At 42.4% G+C, this 20,328-nt stretch overlaps 1 protein-coding gene across 1 annotated transcript in view; it reads left to right on the plus strand.

Moving 5' to 3' along the window:
• Nucleotides 1–297: 297 nt before the first annotated feature.
• zfh2 (Zn finger homeodomain 2) overlaps nucleotides 298–20,328 on the plus strand; it is a 381,104-nt gene continuing 361,073 nt past the window's right edge. The window contains exons 1-2 of the mRNA XM_068225879.1: nucleotides 298–1,602; nucleotides 1,741–3,847. Coding sequence (XP_068081980.1) covers nucleotides 298–1,602; nucleotides 1,741–3,847 — 3,412 coding nt within the window. The remainder of the gene's footprint in view (nucleotides 1,603–1,740; nucleotides 3,848–20,328) is intronic.

Here is a 20,328-nt window from a genome sequence, read left to right on the forward strand (position 1 = left end):
AAGCCCAATTATCAACATAAATGCCTTTGACTAATATCGAAAATAATAAAATATTAAATTAATTATTGGTAAGATACGTGAAATATGTCTGTGCCTGTAGAGTATCTTGAAGTACTTTCTTTGTATGTGTATGTTTTCTGTGATATGTGCATAGCAAGTTACATCAGATTCTGCTGGAAGCAAATTTAAATACTTTCCACTAATTATTTCTTTCGATGATGTTGCAGATTGGAGCCCGCGAGTGTGTCAGCATGTGATGGTTGACGCAGAGCAGCGACTATCGAAGCGTCGGTCGTCATGCCCACCCCCACCCCCGGGGCGCCGCTAGACGAGGAGGACCTGCAGGCTGGCGGGGGCGGCCTCAGTGGTACGTTGCAGAGCCGCCGGAAACGTAAGCGCAAGAGGGAGGGTGAATTGGACGCAGAAGATATGAGTCCTGAGGAAGAGGCATCGGCATCACCACCAGCAGCTGTCATCGCAGGTGGTAGGGAAGAAGACGAACGTCGGATCACTTCGCCTCCATCCGCAAGCAAGTTCCTGCACGAAGGTGCTGTCAGTATGACGAGAATAACTGAAGATGAGGCATTAGAATCGTTGAGGACAACAGCTATTGCGGAAGTGGCAATGGATGACGACGTGTCGTCTCAAGGTTGTTCGGAAGACGAGCGCGAGGATAAGCAGGCCTGCGGGGGTGGACCCACTATGGCTAGAAATAACAAGATAAAAGGTGGGAAGGGCAGCTTGCGTAACTCGTCTTTTCAAGTGGACGCAGAGGATTCGTGTGGCACGAGCGATGTTGAGAAATTTGATGGAAAAATCATCTACAATCCTGATGGCTCGGCCTATATTATTGAGGATAGTGAACTTAGTGAGGAAGATGCGACGAGTCTTGTGGACTTACCGGAGATTATTGGTGATGGATGCATCGTGGACGGTCGAGGCGTTAATATTTCGCAGTTCCAAGTGTTTCCTCAAATCGCCAACGCCTTCTATGTGTCTCGAAATCCTTCCCTCTATAACGCTCTCTACGGGAGTACGGCGGCCTACGCCAACAGTATCTTGCAAGACAAGAAAATAGTTCCTGAAGTACCGATTATGCATAGTTACAGGGTTTACACTGTTCGTGATAATAAGTCTGGTGATAACGAGGAGGGAAAGCCTGGGGAGGGAGACATTGGTGTCGGAGATGATGATCTCGACGTTAAAAGTATGGGCAGAGAAAAGAAGGATCAGAAGAAGAGTGAAAAGTACAGTGGTAAAGATTGTTCCTCAGTTCCTGTAAAACCCATTCTTATGTGTTTTATATGTAAACTTTCGTTTGGTTTTGCAAAATCGTTTGTTGCGCATGCTATGGGTGATCATAATGTGGCTCTTTTAGAAGATGAAAAGGATATCTTAGGGCATAAGAACGCTTCTGCAATCATCCAGTGCGTGGGCAAGGAAAAGGAGCCGCTCGTGTCGTTCCTAGAACCGCTGAACCCCGTAACCGGCGGTTTCGACGCGACTACAAGACGCGATGGCGGTGCGGCTGTGAGTCATGCAGGGTCCACGCCGTACAGTACGGCCGTAAGCTCCTCCTCGGCCTCCGCTCCTAGCATCACTGTCACGGGTCAGCTTGTTCCTAAGGACCAGAAACTCTTGTACAGTTCCGGGGTTGACAGTGGCGGTGATGTAAGCGGGCTGGAGGCCAACTCTCCTCGTAGTGGTGTGAGTGACATAATGTCGTCAGAGTGTAGTGAGATTAAAAAGACAAGTGGTGATAATAATCATAGTGCAAGAGGACACTTAGAGGCGGAGAGTTTAGTAGTTCACCGCCGCCAATCGCAGGACATCAACGCTTCTCCTTTGGGGCAATCCAACGTCCACAATCAATATGTTCCTGAGACTTCGGTCTCCCTACCTCAAAACGGTAGTTCTAGTAGTAATAATATTAATAATAATCACAATAATAGAATGATGGGCGTCGGATTGAACAGTGTGGTGGACCTAACGCGAAAAAGTCCTATTTCTGCATCTGCAGCGTCGTCTGGCAATAATGGCCGGAGCAGCGTTTCTCCGGGAGCGAGTCCTTCGCCTGGCTCAACGTTGAGTCCGCTACTATCCAACGCAGCGACGACGGGAGCAAACTCTATGCCGTATCCTCAGCCACCACCCAACTTCCTGACAGGTACAACGATCGGTGTCTGTCCGGACCACATGGGCGGTCGGCCCAGCGGCGTGGAGTGCACTAAGTGCGAGCTCATTCTCAGTTCCTCTCGGTTGGGAGGCGTGGGTGGTCCTTTGGCCGGCATGCACTCCCGAAATTCGTGCAAGACCCTCAAGTGCCCCAAGTGCAACTGGCATTACAAGTACCAGGAGACACTGGAGATTCACATGAAGGAGAAACATCCTGAGACCGAAACGTCTTGTATCTACTGCATCGCGGGACAGCCGCACCCGAGGCTGGCACGCGGTGAGACCTATACCTGTGGCTACAAGCCGTACCGGTGTGAGGTGTGTAATTACTCCACGACGACCAAAGGTAATCTCAGTATTCATATGCAATCAGACAAACATTTAAATAATATGCAAGAGCTTCAAAACGGTGGTGTTCCTAACACGGAGGGAGCGATCTCTGGGCCTGGCATCCAACACCAGACCCCACCTTCATCACAACACCACAGCAAAGCAGGTTTGGTCAGTCCTGGTGCGGGAACACCTGTGGGTGCGCATCATCATCCCTCACATCATCACACGCACCATCACACCCCTTTGAGTAGTGGTATTCAGAGTCAAAAACCGAAGCCTACCTTTCGATGCGACGTATGTAACTACGAGACGAATGTGGCGCGTAATTTGCGCATTCACATGACCAGTGAAAAACATACTCATAATATGATGGTGCTGCAACAGAATGTCAAACACATGCAGACGCTGAGTGCGTTGCATCAGCATCATCAGCAACAGCAACAATCGCAACATCATCAGCAGCAGCTTAGCTTTGAGTCTCTTTTACATTTCCATCCTGGACTGACACTTCCTGGCGACAAGCCTCCTCCACATACTGAAGCTGCTTTAGCCGACATGGCATACAACCAGGCCCTTCTGATTCAGATGATGACGGGTGGTCAGCTTCCGCCGCATATACCACCGGAATTAGCGCCTCACATGGATATGGGTCTTAATCCTGAAACCATGGAGCCTCCACCAGAGCCAGCAGACCCCAATCCTACTCATCTGTTTCACTGTTGCGTTTGCAACGTGTTCTCTACAGACTCTCTCGAGGCATTGTCTCATCATTTATCAGCGGACCGAACGAAGATTCGGGAACAAGAGATCCTTGCAGTTGTCGCTGGCCATTACGTATGTAAGTTGTGTACATATAAGACTAATTTGAAAGCAAATTTCCAACTTCATTGCAAAACGGATAAACACTTGCAGCGACTTCAACATGTGAACCATGTGAAGGAAGGTGGACCTCGGAACGAGTGGAAGTTGAAATACGTATCATCACCGGCTGGGATACAAGTGCGGTGCCATGCGTGCGATTATTATACCAATTCGGCGCACAAGTTGCAGTTACATGCCGCGGGACAGCGCCACGAGGCGAGTTGTATGCTTTTCATGCACCTTAGGGAGAGTGAGGGTGTAGCCAGTGACGTGCGCATTTATCATTGTGCACTGTGCGGCTTCTCAAGTCGCGCCAAGCTTCAACTCCTGCAACACGTCCGCTCCATGAAACACCTACAGATGGAGCAATTGCATCAGCTGCAACGACGCTCCGAAGGCAAAGATCTGCAGACCGACATCGGGGAAGTTTTCCAAGTCATCACGCAAGTCGAGCCATCGTACGCAGAATCTGAACAAGGTACATTATTAATATTACTATTTCAGTTATTATAATAGTTCTTACCAGGCAGACTAATTTCAAGTTTAACACCTCAGTATTTCAAATTAAATCTATATATATAAAATAAGAGTTTTGTCTGTACATTGCTCAGAATTTAAAAAGGATGGTATTTCTGTATCAGTCATGTCCGCAGTAACAATGAAATCCATTTTTTAATTTTCCATAATATCTGTATGTATGTATGTATGTATGTATGTATGTATGTATGTATGTATGTATGTATGTATGTATGTATGTATGTATGTATGTATGTATGTATACGCATCACGAGAAAGCAGCTGAAGAGAATTTAATGAAAATCGGTATGCATGGTCGGGAATTAAGTCGCTATAATCTAGGCCATAAATAATTTTATTCACGCTGAGTGAAATGGTAGTTTAGGCGAATGCCTAACATTTAATTCTCAAATATTTATATTATTAGTGGCCGTATCTTAATGAAAATCGGTAGGCAAAGCCGGGAAGTAAGTCGCTATAATCTCGGACATAAATAATTTTATTCACGCTGAGTGAAATGGTAGTTTAGGGGAAGGCCAAAAATTTAATTCTCAAATATTTGTTATTAGTGGTCGTATCGATAAATACTACATAACTAAAGTTATATAGTATTAAATGTCCTATCATTTATGTCTTATACATTGTTACCATACTGGCTATGATCACAGAGATATTCAGGAATTTGGATTTTTGTTACTATGTCTATATCAGCGCCGGGTCACAAGAAGATTGGTAAACAGAGTTTAATGAAAATCGGTATGTAAAGCCGGAGAATAATGGACTACAGTCTACGCTATATTTTTTAAGACGTCCTGATACCACAGAGTCGAAAGAAAACTAAATGTGAAGGCCTACAATATAGAAAGCTCATAAAATTGATAAAGAATAACATTGCATTGACCGTCGTTTGTTGTGATGTGCTTTGTGTCTTCTGTTGCCACTCATCTCCGATAGATTGGATTACTGCTGCGAACAGTATTTTTTTTTCAATTTGCTTTACATCTCAATGAAACACATAGGTCTTATGGCGACGATGGGATAGGAAAGGGCTAAGAGTGTGAAGGAATCGGCCTTGACGTTAATTAAGGTACAGCCCCAGCATTTTCGTGGTGTGAAAAAGGGAAGCAAACGGAATACCATCTTCTGGGCTGCCGACAGTGGAGTTCGAATCCACTATCTCCCGGATGCAAGCTCACAGCTGAGCGCCCTTAAGCACACGCCAACTCTCCCGGTCGTACCGAGTGTAACAGCCTGCCTGAGTATTGGCGGGAAGTATCTGGGGAGTTAGATAACTTTCTCCTTTAGCATGCCATTCCTCCGGTTCATAAATTTTCTGATACTACTGGTTCATCATAGCATTCGAGCTATTCAATCCCTACTACTCTGAGGCTCAGACTGGAATGAGCAGTGTGCATATTTAACGGAATAAGGGCAGAGGAGTGTTTACGGCTGTCTGCAGCCTGGTCATTCCAGCTCTGGAACTTTGGACTGTTAGATCGGCACTGTAGTACTGTTCGTTAAAAGTGAGAAATTGTGCGGCTTTTCATTTGATCAAGTGTTTTATATGATAACATTGCTTTTAATTGCTACATTCCTACTGACGTCTTTGTAATGACCTATGTTGACTTCAGTTAGGAAAACCACAGTCTTTCTGAGAATCCCGTACCGAAGCACGGGTACATCAGCTAGTTTATATGTATATAGGCATATGAATTTATTGTCCTATTTCTATCAGTTTACATCTCATATATATAATTTCTTGAGAACACACTGTAAATATCATTACTAGTGGCAAATATGAGTCAAATATTACATTATAATTGATGAAATCTTATATGATGTTGCGATTATAACCTATATGTACCTTGTAAATTATTTAGATATTTAAGAACTAATAATTCCATTGCTTCAGTCGATTACACTTCTATTCCGGTTAATATTCGTAGATTAAGTGTGACAAATATCAAAATCATTTTTTTAGATTGTCACTGATGGTAAAATATGCAGTCATTTAATTTGGATGCGCTCTGATCAGTGTCGCCGATCAGATGTGGACAGATGAGTTCTTTGCAATACTTGGTTTTTCGCTACCTGTGTGTAATATGTCACATTTGTGCGTTTTAAAACGTTATCCAAATCGCTGTAATTTCTCTCTCATAGGGAAGTAAGATATGTTAGGTACGTTTGGTTCAACTCAGCAGGTAACGAATAAATATGCTTGTATGCTCGTTTAACTGGTTCGTCAAGTACGCCGTTTTTAGATGATAGTATTAATTTGTCTTGAATAATTATTAATAATAATAATAATAATAATAATAATAATAATAATAATAATAATCGTCACTATCAAAGGGCAGAGAACTGAACATTGATCAGTGCTCACTAACAGAAATATCACTATGAGAGTAACCGACGTCGAAATACTAGAAATATTTTCGATACAGTGGTAGTGAGTTAACTACTGTCCCTTAGCGATCAATGCTCACTAACAGAAATAGCACTATGAGAGGCACCGATATCGAAATACTAGAAATATTTTCGATACAGTGGTAGTGAGTTAACTACTGTCCCTTAGCGAACAGACCAGATAAAAACAGCATTACTTGAAAATTATGTAATGTAACGCAGAATATAGGCCTATATCGGACGTAAGTGAATTATGAAAGCAATTTTTGGGCCCAACTAAGTAAAGTTCAGTGACAGACAATAATGATGACTAGCGAATATAAGGTAGATATGACGAGGCGTCTCCGAAAACAGTAAAGCCAATTAAATTATTATTATTGTTATTATTATTATTATAGTTGAGAGTAAAGGAGTATCCTAGGAGGTAATCAACAACTTTAAATACGAAGACAGTAAATTTTCAGAGTTGAAGAGATGAAATGAAATGGCGTATGGCGTTTAGTGCCGGGAGTGTCCGAGGACAAGTTCGGCTCGCCAGATGCAGGTCTTTTGATTTGACTCCCGTAGGTGACGTGCACGTCGTGATGAGGATGAAGTGATGATGAAGACGTCACATACACCCAGCCCTCATGCTAACGAAATTAACCAATTAAGGTTAAAATTCCCGGCCCTGCCGGGAATCGAACCCAGGGCTCGTGTGACCATAGGCCAGCACGCTAACCATTTAGCCATGGAGCCGGACGTTGAAGAGATAAAACAGAGAAATACAAGAATAGAGCAAGTAACAAAATTCCATCCTAGTTCTCTGGGGCAGGTATTCCAATAAAATATAAAACAGCTCTTTTGTACCAGTACATACTACTCGGCAGACTGTACTGTGGTTGCGAGAATCAAGTGCAGGGTTAAAACTCCCGAGGAGTAACATAGAACGAAAAGAGACAAAATCCAAACTGTAGAGATAAAAGGAATAGATGTTAGCAGATCGCTGATCTGGGCAAGTAGAAACAATGGAGCTCAGATTGTCCGAACACATTATGGGAATGCCAGAGGAAACAATTAAAGAACGAAAGGTCAAAGGCCAGTCTAGAACTATAGTATTGATAGGTAGCTCATTTTACCAGGTTGCTGAACACAAAAATAGGCCAGTTTTATAATGCAAGGAATATTCTCCCTCTGTTTGTCCTGCTGAGCAATAGTCACGTGCTTACTTTTGGTTTTAAAGTCAGTTCACCACGAAGAGTCGTCTCTTCTTCGGATTACGTAGTTTCTCAGTTGTCCTCCCAAGACTTCGTAAACCCAGGATGAGAACCTGGAATCAGTCTTAGGTTCGTGGAAGAGCCAGATATTGAACCCGGAATTAGTAAAACAACACCTTGCTTTAAACTCCTACATCAGGGAATGTAGTATTCTTTTGTGTTCATTATTTCGATGGTTTAATTTTTAAAGACCGTTTTTCAGGAGGAGCAAAAGGGCGAAGTGAATTTTATTAACAAAATAATAGACAGTTTATAAATACATATGCAACTTTATATTATTGCATACAATTATTAGTAAATAACATATTTTTAAAGGATTTAAAAAATACTGATTACATGAAATGGCGTATGGCTTTTACTGCCGGGAGTATCCGAGGACCTGTTCGGCTCGCCAGGTGCAGGTCTTTCGATTTGACACCCGTAGGCGACCTGCGCGTCATGATGAGGATTAAATTATGATGAAGACAACGCATACACCCAGCCCCTGTGCCAGCGAAATTAAGCAATGACGGTTAAAATTCCCGACCCTGCCGGGAATCGATCCCGGGACCCCTGTGACCAAAGGCCGACACGGTAACCATTTAGCCATGGTTGATGTTCTTTGACTCTAAGGAGAATCGCTTCGCTGACTTACAACTGATAGTTTAAAAATCTGTCAAGTTAAATCTGCCACGTACAGTCTCATTTAAGTGTTATCTTCTTCACTGAAATCAACTCCTTGCTGATGTTATGTCTCTGACGCCGCAAGATATTCATAAAAAGGGTGGTAATGCTGCCTTATGCCACCTGATCTGCAAAGCTCTAGCAGGTCGTGTGACTTTTCTTTCTGAATTTTCAGTGGTCCGTGGTAGACCTGTTCAGCTCAATGCCCTCCGAGCTGAAGTGCTTGCGCTTTTTTTTTCTTCGAAGCGTGGAAGTTATTTTTATTATAATATTTGAAATATGCGTCAAATGGATCCTTTTCCTATACTGAAACCAAACGATACTCATCCATCGCACCTGATCACATCAGTATCTGTCTTTGTATTTTCAAACATTTATCGAGTTACTGACTTAAAATCGTACATATTCGATTGGTCCATTTCTCTTACACTGTACTTCTTGTTTTTAGAAGCCAGCCTAACCGTTGTGTACCATCCTGATGGATGATAAATTTGAGTGTTCTTACTTGCAATCTCAGTTTGGGCATGCACAGAATCACATTCTACTTGGGAGTGTCCCTGTTCGAAGAATAGATGATGAATTTGAGGAATATCCAGGACATTTACAGCATACAGACACGTTGAAGAAAATGCAGAGTTTCGATCCTGTCCACCGCACGCATCCGAGATTAGTACCCATGGTTTTATAGCGGCATTATTGAAAAGGATGTGATGGTATACGTCACAGATTTTTCAAGTTTTCCTAGTCTAACACCATTTCAGTGCCCTTTCGTTATTCCAGCCCTCATAAAACAGAATGATATGGCCCCTCCACGTACAAATTACAACCTGGAGATGGATGCATTTAAGAATACGATTTTATAGTGTTCTTTTTTTATGATACCGATAAGTCACCACTCCCCTTTCATGCTTTTATCTTGGTTTATTTTAATTCGGCTTTATATCGGGGGAGATATTAATTTAGTTCTACTGGGTTGTGACAGTTGACTATATGCTCGTAACTTATTATACAAATGTGCCTGTGCTAGAATTTCCAATTGACTAGTTATTATTCTTGTGAATGTTCATTCGGCCATAATACCCGTTTTATGAAACAATCGAACATAGATACAATTTCAGTGAATTGTTATGATGACTGTGACGAATCTCTGCGCCTCTACATATAAAGGAAAAGACATAAATCACTGGGGGAATACATTTGCTTATAAATAACATAATTACGCCTTCGTAACACAATGACATACACCGCCATACAAAATAGGACACTGAAGTGAAATATTTTACACTCCTTCGATATTTAATGGAAAAGAAACTGAATGAAACTCTTTCTGTTTCAAGACTACTGTGAGGAAATTATGAATTTTTTGTTAGTGGTTTAACATTGCACTGTCACATCGAAGCTTTTTCGGCGATGCAAGGATGACAATCAAGGATGACAAGGATGCCTTAATTAAGGCACAGCCCCAGAATTTGCCTGGTGTGACAATGGGAATCCACGGAAAACAATCTGTATATTGAATGGTTTCATTCTAACAGCATTTTGTGGTTTGAATAAATAAATAAATTACCGAGCTCGATAGCTGCAGTCGCTTAAGCGCGGCCAGTATCCAGTAGTCGGGAGATAGTGGGTTCGAGCCTCACTCTCGGCAGCCCTGAAGATGGTTTTCCGTGGTTTCCCATTTTCATACCAGGCAAATGCCGGGGCTGTACCTTAATTAAGGCCACGGCCGCTTCCTTCCACTTCCTAGGCCTTTTCTATCCCATCGTCGCAATAAGACATATCTGTGTCGGTGCGACGTAAAGCAAGTAACTTAGCAAAAAAAAAAAAAAAAATTAATAGCCATACTCGATGTGGAATGTTAAAGTGGACTTTTTTTATTGACTTGAAGCGTTCTACGGCTATATGTACCAAATTCCTTGTCTCATCTGTGCAGTTGCTCAGTGGCATCGTCGTTGACTCCTCAATTAGTCTGTGGAAGTGCCATTTCGAAAATGCAGTCGAACATGAATGCTTTTCTGGACTAATGTCTTACGGAAGTATCTTGGTATTCGATCAATTACTGAGTACTAAATTTACTGCAAAGAGACAGTAAAAAGCAGCTAAGAATATATAAATGGGAAAAAGCTATGTAAACTTAAAAAAAAAAAGAACCTGAACTTCACTGTAATTAATCTGTTAAAAAGAATGGGAGAAACTAAGGAGAAGAGCAAAGTTGTGTACTATTATCAGAGGAATATCGGAAAGAAAATCTAAGGAAGGCCAGGCTAGGAAAGATAGTACTAAGGACGAAGCAAGCAAGCGAGAGCAAAGTCATCTCCGTCCAAGTCATGAAGGCCCTTAGAGGGGCACTTGCTGGGGTAGAGTGGTTAGCTCTACGCCCGGCTGCCTCTGTCCCCAGGAATCAAACTGGTGCTCATCTGTGCTGTAGGCTGAGTGATCCTCAGTCCCATATGCACCTACGAAAGTGGAAATCTTGTGTCTTAAACTTTCGACTTCCCGACGGGGAATTGAACCCACGTCCTTCTGGGTGAACTGAGCACGCCTTTACCGCCTCCGCCAGGCAGCTGCTACTAAGGACGTACGTGGGGAGGTATTCTGAACGCTATGACTCGTTTAAGTTTAGGAAATACCTCAAGAATCTAAGTTTATCTAATTATTTAAGATTCACCCATATGTATATATTTCCATTTACTGTAGACTGAGACATTTAATATAATCAAAGTGAAAATGGGTTTATATTTGGCACGTGAGTTAAGTTATTCCACACCTCGGTTTGCTGTGAGGTAGTTGTAACATCGTTATAACTCTTTATTTGACAAGGAAGTAGAATAAAACCTGATCTACTTAGCCAACTCTTGCCCAATATCCGGTTGTGAGGATGCGGCGCCAACTGAAACCATCATGTGAGAACGTGCCAGCTTACGGAGACTGTCCATACCAACAAAAGTATTATGGAGCATTACGGGAATGAAAATGACAGAAGACACTTGAGATAGCCGGGTTGAGTGGCTCAGGCGGTTGAGGTGCTGGCCTTCTGACCCCAACTTGGCAGGTTCGATCCTGGTTCAGTCCGGTGGTATTTGAAGGTGCTCAAATACGTACGGCAGCCTCGTATTGGTAGATTTACTGGCACGTAAAATAATTCTTGCGGGACAAAATTCCGACACCTTGTCGTCTCCGAAAACCGTAAAAGTAGTTAGTGGGACGTAAAGCCAATAAGATCTATGTATATAAAATAAAAGTTTTGTCTGTACATTGCTTAGAATTTAAAAATGATGGTATTTCTGCATCGGTCGTGTCCACGGTAATAAGGGCATGCACTTTTTTTCCGTCACCTCCTGTCTGTCTGTCTGTCTGTCTGTCTGTCTGTCTGTCTGTCTGTCTGTCTGTCTGTACGGGCATCACGAGAAAATGGCTGAAGGGAATTTAGTGAAGATTGGTATGTAAAGTCGGGGGAATGAGGAACTACAATCTAGACTATAAATAATTTTATTCACGCTGAGTGAAATGGCAGTGTAGGGGAAGGCATAAAATGTAATTCTCGCCGGGCTGAGTGGCTGAGACGGTTGAGGCGCTGGCCTTCTGACCCCAGCTTGACAGGTTTGATCCTGGCTCAGTCCGGTGGTATTTGAAGGTGCTCAAATACGTCAGATTTATTGGCACGTAAAAGAATTCCTGCGGGACTAAATTCCGGCACCTCGGCGTCTCCGAAAACCGTAAAAGCCGTTAGTTGGCCGTAAAGCAACTAACATTATTAAAATGTAATTCTCAAATATTTATGTTATTAGTGGTTCTAACGATAAATACTATATAATTTAAGTTATATAGAATTAAATTTCCGATCATTTATGCCTTATACATTTTTACCGTACCGGCTATGATAACAGAGATATTCATGAAATTCTATTTTTGTTGCTAAGCCCATATTAACACATAACTACGAGAAATGAGTGAATGGGATTTAATGAAAGTTCCAAAACTTTTATTCCTTATACAGATTTACCATACTGCCTTTGGTAATATAATTCATGAATTTATACTTTTGTTGCTAAGTCCATATCAATGCCGAGCATTTCTGACATGGAAATATTGCTTAATCGTGTTAACTGGCGATGGTTTTTGTCATGGTTATTTTCTTCTTTTTCTTCTTTATCAGTTTACCCTCCAGGTTCTGTTTTCCCTCGGACTCAGCGAGGGATCCCACCTCTACCGCTTCAAGGGAAGTGTCCTGAAGCTTCAGACTCTGGGTCTGGGGATACACTGGGGTGGATGACCAGTACCTCGCCCAGGCGGCCTCACCTGTTATGCTGAACAGGGGCCTTGCGGGGGGATGAGAAGATTGGAAGGGATAGACAAGGAAAAGGAAATGAAGCTGCCATGGGCTTAAGTTAGTTACCATCGCGGCATTTGCCTTGCGGAGAAGTGGGAAACCACGGAAAACCACTTCCAGGATGGCTGAGGTGGGAATCGAATCCCCCTCTACTCATTTGACCTCCCGAGGCTGAGTGGACCCCGTTCCAGCCCTCGTACCACTTTTCAAATTTCGTGGCAGAGCCGAGAATCGAACCTGGGCCACATGGTTATCTTAAGATGTAAAACCTTGTGTAATCGGTCCGTGTAGACAAGGGAAGTTGTGAATATGATAAAAATGAGAAAAAATAAAAAAAGGAGCGATCGCTTGAGGAATAAGACAAAAGAAAGTCATGAAAGAAGAAAGGGCCTGCCTTTACATTAGATGCTCTAATGTGCTAGAATCGGAAGAAAACTACATGTGAAGGCCTACAATATCGAAAGCTAATAAAACTGATCAACAAATAGATTACATTGGCCGTTGTTTGTTGTGATGTGATTTGCCTTTTCAGCTGTCACGTATCTCCGATAAAACTGCTTGCCTGTATATTGGCGCAAAGTATCTGGTAAGACGATTGTCCTGTCAACTGAGAAACCTGCACGTCTGACTCGTTGGCTGCATGGTCAGCGTACTGGCCTTCGATTCAGAGGGTCCCGGGTTCGATTCCCAGCCGGGTAGGGGATTTTAATAGCTTCTCCTCTTCATATTCAGACAACATACCACACTACCATCCATCACAGAAACTAGCAATAGTGATTACATCCCCTCATATAGCGTTGGCGTCAGGAAGGGTATCCGGCCGTAAAACAGGGTCAAATCCACATGTGCGACGCAGTTCGTAGCTGCGACCCCACATGCGTGGGAAAAAGCTGTAGGAATAGAAGAAGAAGAAGAAGAAGAAGAACTGAGAAACCTGCACCACATTTGCCTTGCTCAGTATACCCATCGAATGAAGTTGCCGAAACTGAAGGAAGAGCCGACATAATGTGATCGTGTGAGCCACGAAAGGAGTCAGTGTTATAATGTTAATGTAAAGCTCAAAAATACAGTCAAAACTTTATCCTCCTATTATTCGCTTTAATGATATCGGTTGACAGTATAGCCTACTACAGTATAAGATCGGTGCAGAACAAAAACTCGTTCTAAAGCTGTGATCTAATTAAAACATAAGTCGCTGTTTACGATATGTGTAGGCCTATGCTGATAGGGCCATTAGTGGAAAATTTTACAGTAGATTCTTTCACATATAGGAAGTGTGCCCTAAGTTTGTTGACTTATTACCACATTTTGAACATAATTTATGTAGGTAGCCTATATGGTTTGATTTTGCAACTGCAAGTTTAGACTGGTAGTGAAGATTCTATTATCTAATCCTAACACGTGCGATGGCGTCATATAATACCCACTCGTTGGCTGAATGGCCAGCGTATTGACCTTAGGTTTAGAGGGTCCTTGGTCTTTCACAACACTCTTCACTTCATATCAGACAACACACCACACTACTAACCACCACAGAAACACGCAAATAGTGATTATATCCCTCCATATGGGGTTGGCGTCAGGGAGGGCATCCGGTCGTAAAACGGGGACAAATCCAATTGTTAGGTGCAGTTCGCACCTGCGACCCCATTGTTGTGTGAAAAGCGGTAGAATATTAATTATAGTATTATTATGGAGAGAGATGCGAGATTCTTCTTTCATTACCCATTATTCTTTAGGAATATCTCGGAAACTTAGGAATAATTCTCGAGAAGGCCTGAAGCACTCCTTTCCAGATCAATAGTAGGGTATTGGCATAGATTGATTTCATAAAATAATGTAGTCAGCTTCCGACGCAGGTCGTGCTGGAATATTGTTAAGTGACGTCACAGAATTTGTCATTACACTCAATAGCTCTTATTAAACATCAGTAATTTGTTGTGTAATTTCCTTGTTATCAGTTATTATAAGATAAAGTACCTGCTTACAAAATAAGTAATTCCGAAAATAATAATATCCGTCTATCAATCCAACCAGCCGTTATTCTTCCAAAACAACCAGTAAAAAGTGAATTTGCTTGATAACTTTAAGCTCTTCAGGTGTAAATATTGACCTGTTAAAATGCGAGCGTAAAGGGACAAACGATTAGTTAGTATGGTTTTAAAACCTGTCACAAGTTTAGAAAGTCTTACGTGAAAGCTTATTTTTCGTGAAGATTCCTCCGCTGGACTGCCGAGGGAGCTTCTGGCTTGTTTACTCCTTGCCTTGAAGCTGACGTGTGTGGTGTGAGTTTCCGAGCAGCTTATGTGGTAGGAAGATGATGGAAGTGATAGTCTATTTGTACCTGCATAGTGAAACGAAATTGAATTTCTGCCTTAAAAAAAAAAAGAATATAATGTGAGCCCTTAGCAGTGAAATTGGTTTTCTATTTTTTCACGTTCATTGTGGCGAAGCTTACAAGAACGCCTTTTCATCATTGTTACCTTGTTTGGAAACTGTCGCAGTCAATCCATTGCGAAGTTGTCTTTAAGATGCTGTGACATTGCACATTCTCATTGGCTACAGTCGTGTTGAGAGGCGGGGCAAACCGGTCTTGCAAAAGCCAAACAAGAGAAAAACGCATATGCGAAGGGAAGATGAAAGCATACAATGCTAACTGCTACCAATAGTGATGATATTTTCTGTATGCTGGAAGACGTTCTGTTGCGTAATTACGTCTCTAATTTATGACTCGTCTACAGTTTATAGGCCTTCTTTTGCCTTCTATGTGGAGGGATTTAATTGCATATTTATTTATTTCCCTTTAAAAGAAGTTTCATTGAATGCTAACGTCTTGCCCGTTTTCGTTCTTGCTCATAAGCACTTCGGTTAATTAATATGAATAATATATTTCTGTACCCCTACCTTTCGTCCTCAAAATATTGATAACATATGCGAGTATACTCCGTAAGTACCAGCTGAGAGTGTAAATTGTAATTGTATCCTAAATATCAAGTTGCTCAGTTTAAAGAAAACATTGGCGTCAAAGTGTAATATTTTCCATTTTGTGTGTGTGCTAGGGGTTTTACGTCGCGCCGACACAGATAGGTCTTATGGCGACGATGGGATAGGAAAGGCCTAGGAGTTGGAAGGAAGCGGCCGTGGCCTTAATTAAGGTGCCTGGTGTGAAAATGGGAAACCCCGGAAAACCATTTTCAGGGCTGCCGATAGTGGGATTCGAACCTACTATCTCCCGGATGCAAGCTCACAGCCGCGCGCCTCTACGCCCACGGCCAGCTCGCCCGGTATTTTCCATTTTTAACTGAAGTTGACTTGAGTAGGAAACTGCTCATTTCTATATTTATATATTGAAAAGCACATAGTCAAGCTTCTACCAGAGTGAGTTGGCTGTACGGTTGGGGTCGCGCAGCTGTGAACTTGCATTCGGGAGATAGTGGGTTCGAATGCCACAGTCGGGAGCCCTGAAGATGGCTTTCCGTGTTTTACCAGGCAAATGCTGAGTCCACAGCCGTTTCCTTCCCAATCGTTATCCCATCCTTGCGTCGCCTAAAACCTTCGATATGTCAGCGCAAACGTTAAACCAGTAGAAAAGAAGGTCAAGTTTTAGATACCGGTATATGACAGAACGTGCTGAAGGAATCAAGGATTTTTTTTTTTGTAGCAAGAACTATAATGGTATGAAATGTCGTATGGCTTTTAGTGCCGGGATATCCCAGGACGGGTTCGGCTCGCCAGGTGCAGGTCTTTCTATTTGACGTCCGTAGGCGACCTGCGCGTCGTAATGAGGATGAATTGATGATGAAGACAACACATACACCCAGCCCCCGTGCAATTAGAATTAACCAATTAAAGTTAAAATCCCCGACCCGGCCGGGAATCGAACCCGGGACCCTCTGAACCGAAGGCCAGTACGCTGACCGTTCATCCAACGAGTCGGACAACTATAATTGGTGGAAGTTCTCACTTAATAGCTGTTCTAGAAAATGTAGAAACCGAGGGAATTAGGATTTTGGAGAAGTCTGCTTAATTCTGGTGGGAAATTTCAAATGATTTCATTTTCAACTTTTTATGAGTTCTGGAATTCGATCTTCTGTTTAGAATTTGAGTTAGTGTTCGGATTGTATATTTTCATTAGTTCATCCTTTTAGTAAAGAGTAACATTTAAAAAAAAGCATTATTGTTACAAGAATAGTCCGCCTGGTAGCCATGATCATTAGGCGTTAAAGTCTAACTGTTCGACACCGTGGTTAGCCAGTTCGAGTCCCGTCGGTCGGAAAAATGTTCACCATCAGAATGTTGGGCGGTAGGGTAGGGGAGGTGGTGGTATACAATTTATAATCACTAGATTGCGTGCCAAAAGCCTGGATTAAATACCAAACCTCTCCGCAGTGCTCTTATGGAGTGAGGGCATATGGCGCTGTTGATGGTGATTCGTCCGTCGAATGGGGACGTTAAGCCTTGAGCAGACCCCTTGGTGCTATTCGACAGGAGTAGGCTATGTGCCGGCACCGGGTTTCACCCTCTCCCTTCCTACTACCATATATCATGTCATTCATTTCATCTCATTAACTTCACTGACGAGGTTTACGTCAGGAAGGGCATCCAGTCATAAAACACGCCACGACAGATTCATCTCATCATACTCGACACCGTAATGGAAAGGGACAAGGGTTGGACAGAGAAAGAATCAATCAGGCTGTCTAAACTGAATCAACTGGCTTCATGAGATATTTTTAATACAGGCTAAGCTAAAATAATTTTATATGAACATTCTTATAAGAAATCGTTCAAGGATTTACAATGGACTTTTTTTTTTTTTTGCTAGTTGCTTTACGTTGCACCGATACAGATAGGTCTTATGGCGACGATGGGACAGGAAAGGCCTGGGAATGGGAAGGAATCGACCGTTTCCTTAATTAAGGTACAGCCCCAGCAATTGCCTGTTGTAAAAATGCGAAACCACGGATAACCATTTTCAGGGCTCCCGGATGCAAGCTCACAGCTGTGCGCTCCTAACCGCACGGCCAACTCGCCTGGTAGAATGGAAATTGGGAGTACATAAGAAGATACGCGAATGGCAGGTCAATGAAGAGTCTTCTAGTAGTTCCCAATAAACATCTAACATCTAGTTTGAAATTCACGCTGAACTGATTGGCTTAATTGAACAATTTCGACGTAGAATACGTCTGTACTTCCGTAACTGTGCCTGTGCGGGCGATCGTTAAAAAATGAAAGTTTTCAAATTGAAAAAATACATGTAACAATAGTCATTTTAAATAATAAGGACAAGTTTATCTAGCAACAAGAGTTTGACCGGTGTAACGTCATCTGTTTATGCAATAGTGCTGCCATTTTGAGGTACTAAATTCTGGACTCCAGGCTGTTAGAAGGTCATGTGAGGTATCATTTGATTCGTCTAAGTGAGTTTTACACACATTCAGCAATAATAATTCAAATGGTTAATATTTTTAGATAATGGTGATGCAAAGAAGAGAGTCGTTAGTCGCGACAGAATGATCGAAAATGCATTTGAGAATATAGAGCGGCTTGTCAGAATTACAAAAAGTCAAAAATCGCCAATGTTGAGCGTCAGAAGGCCTCTCAAAAGTTAAGGTGGCTGAGCACATACTGCCCAAGTGGTGGAAAGTGAAATCGTGGTCTTGGGGATGCGTAAGAAATAAACCGTCAACAAGAACATTTCAAACACATACTGACCAGATACTTTATTTCGACCTATCATGCGCTATGTATTTTACGCCCAAACTTGTGGCGTGACCTGAACACAGCCCCGGTCTATTTTTTGTATTCAAAGAATGCCATTTTTTATAGAGATCTATTTATTTTGCTACACATTTCTCAACTCAGTTGGTGTGATTGAGGGGTGTCTCTGTAGACTAACTCACTTATGGTTTATAAAGATAAGATCTTAAAGGAACTTTACTCCTTCAGATCCGGTGTCCATTATAATGCACGCAAGTTCTTTATTTCCTTTCAGATGCTTCATCTATGTCTACATCTTTTGAGATGTTCTAAAAATATTCGTAGACTTCCCTGCTTCAGTTTTTGATAGTAAGAGGATGTTGCGATAGTGAAACAGTAATTGAACAACAGCTCTTTGTTGCCAACTATGGGGATATGTCCCTACGCGTAGAGATGTTTGACTCATTTCGTTATGAAGTTGGGATGGAATTCTGAATCTACTTCAAAACGTGGGTATTTTTCAGCCAAATACAGAGACGGAAAGTAATGAAATTAAAATAAAATACTTTCCACTGTAGAAGTAAAATACTCTACTGTGTTGTTGGGCATGATCTCATATTGTGCAGAGATGTGTGTTAGGTGGTTCCCCTCTTTTCTTTCTCACCCGCAGTATTTTAGATCATGCAATTGAACAGCCAATTTAGTTAGCTGCATTATTACTCGTACACGTTTTTACACAGTATAGTTTTTAGTCGGTATTCTTTTCTAGAGTACTAGTTCGATGGAGGTAATCAGATTCACGTGATAGTTTCAACGTCTTAAAGCAAATGGGTGTTACGGGAAGAACTTGACAGAACTGTAAAGCAAAGAAAATTAGATAAACGATAAAAGGAGAAGGAGAAGAACGGGTGTATTTAATGCACACCTTTCATATTGGTAAATAGGTCTTAACTTTTTAATATCAGTGTCTATTAGGTGCTCTCCGGTTCCATGGAAAAATGGTTGGCCCTTTGGTCCAAGGGGTCTCGGGTTCATTATCAGGTGGGGCCGGTGGTTTCAACTTTCATTACCTTGTTAATTCAGCTGACTCGGGGCTGGGTTTGTGCCGTCATCAGCATCAGAATTCATCTTAGGTTGGACCTCATCTTACCGGGCGAGTTGGCCGTGCGGTTAGGGCCGCGCAGCTGTTAGCTTGCATCTGGAAGATAGTGGGTTCTAACCCCACTGTCGGCAGCCCTGAAGATGGTTTCCCGTGGTTTCCCATTTTCATACCAGGCAAATGCTTGGGCTGTACCTTCATTAAGGCCACGGTCGCTTCCTTCCCACTCCTAGACCTTTCCTATCCCGTCGTCGCCATAAGACCTATCTGTGTCGGTGCGACGTAAAGCCAGTTGTAAAAAAAAACAAAAAACAAAAAAACATCTTCGCAAGCGCGTAGATCGCCTATACGATGTTAAATCCTCGAAAGACCGGCACCAGGCCTCTCAGGAGGCCTTACACTATCATTGTACTCCCCGAGGAGTATGTCTGTTAGATAAATTTGCTTTATAAAAGCTCTACCAGCGCCGTCCGATGCACTGCTGGAATTTCACCCCCATTCCTCATTTGGGTTGGTGTCCACCAGGGAATCGACCCTGTCACAACTATTCTTCATATTGTGTAAAGACACAGTCTCCTCCGATATCTAGTCATCACCCCCTTTCCCCCCCCCCCATAGCCTCTCCTATATGCTTACGATGTCCTATTGGTTGCGGAGGAACATCAACAGATTCAAAAGCAGCTTCAGAAGTGTAATGATTGACCAGCAAATGGACTTCGAAATGAATACCAAGAAAACGGAATACATGGAATGCGGTCCGCAGATGGATGGAACCATTCAAATAGATGGCCAGGATTTATTCTTTGGTTATTTGGTCAACGCAGAGTGCGACACTATTCCAGATGTCCGTGCACAAGTAAATACGGCTTGGATGAAGTGGCGGCATACTGCTGGTGTTCTCTGCGATCGTCGGATACCAATCCATTTGAAGTCTTTACAGAATTGTTGTTCGTCTAGTCGCTCTATATGGCTCTGAATGCTGGTCTACA

Source organism: Anabrus simplex, chromosome 1 (genome assembly GCF_040414725.1).
Source record: "Anabrus simplex isolate iqAnaSimp1 chromosome 1, ASM4041472v1, whole genome shotgun sequence".
Classification (NCBI taxonomy): Eukaryota; Metazoa; Arthropoda; class Insecta; order Orthoptera; family Tettigoniidae; genus Anabrus; species Anabrus simplex.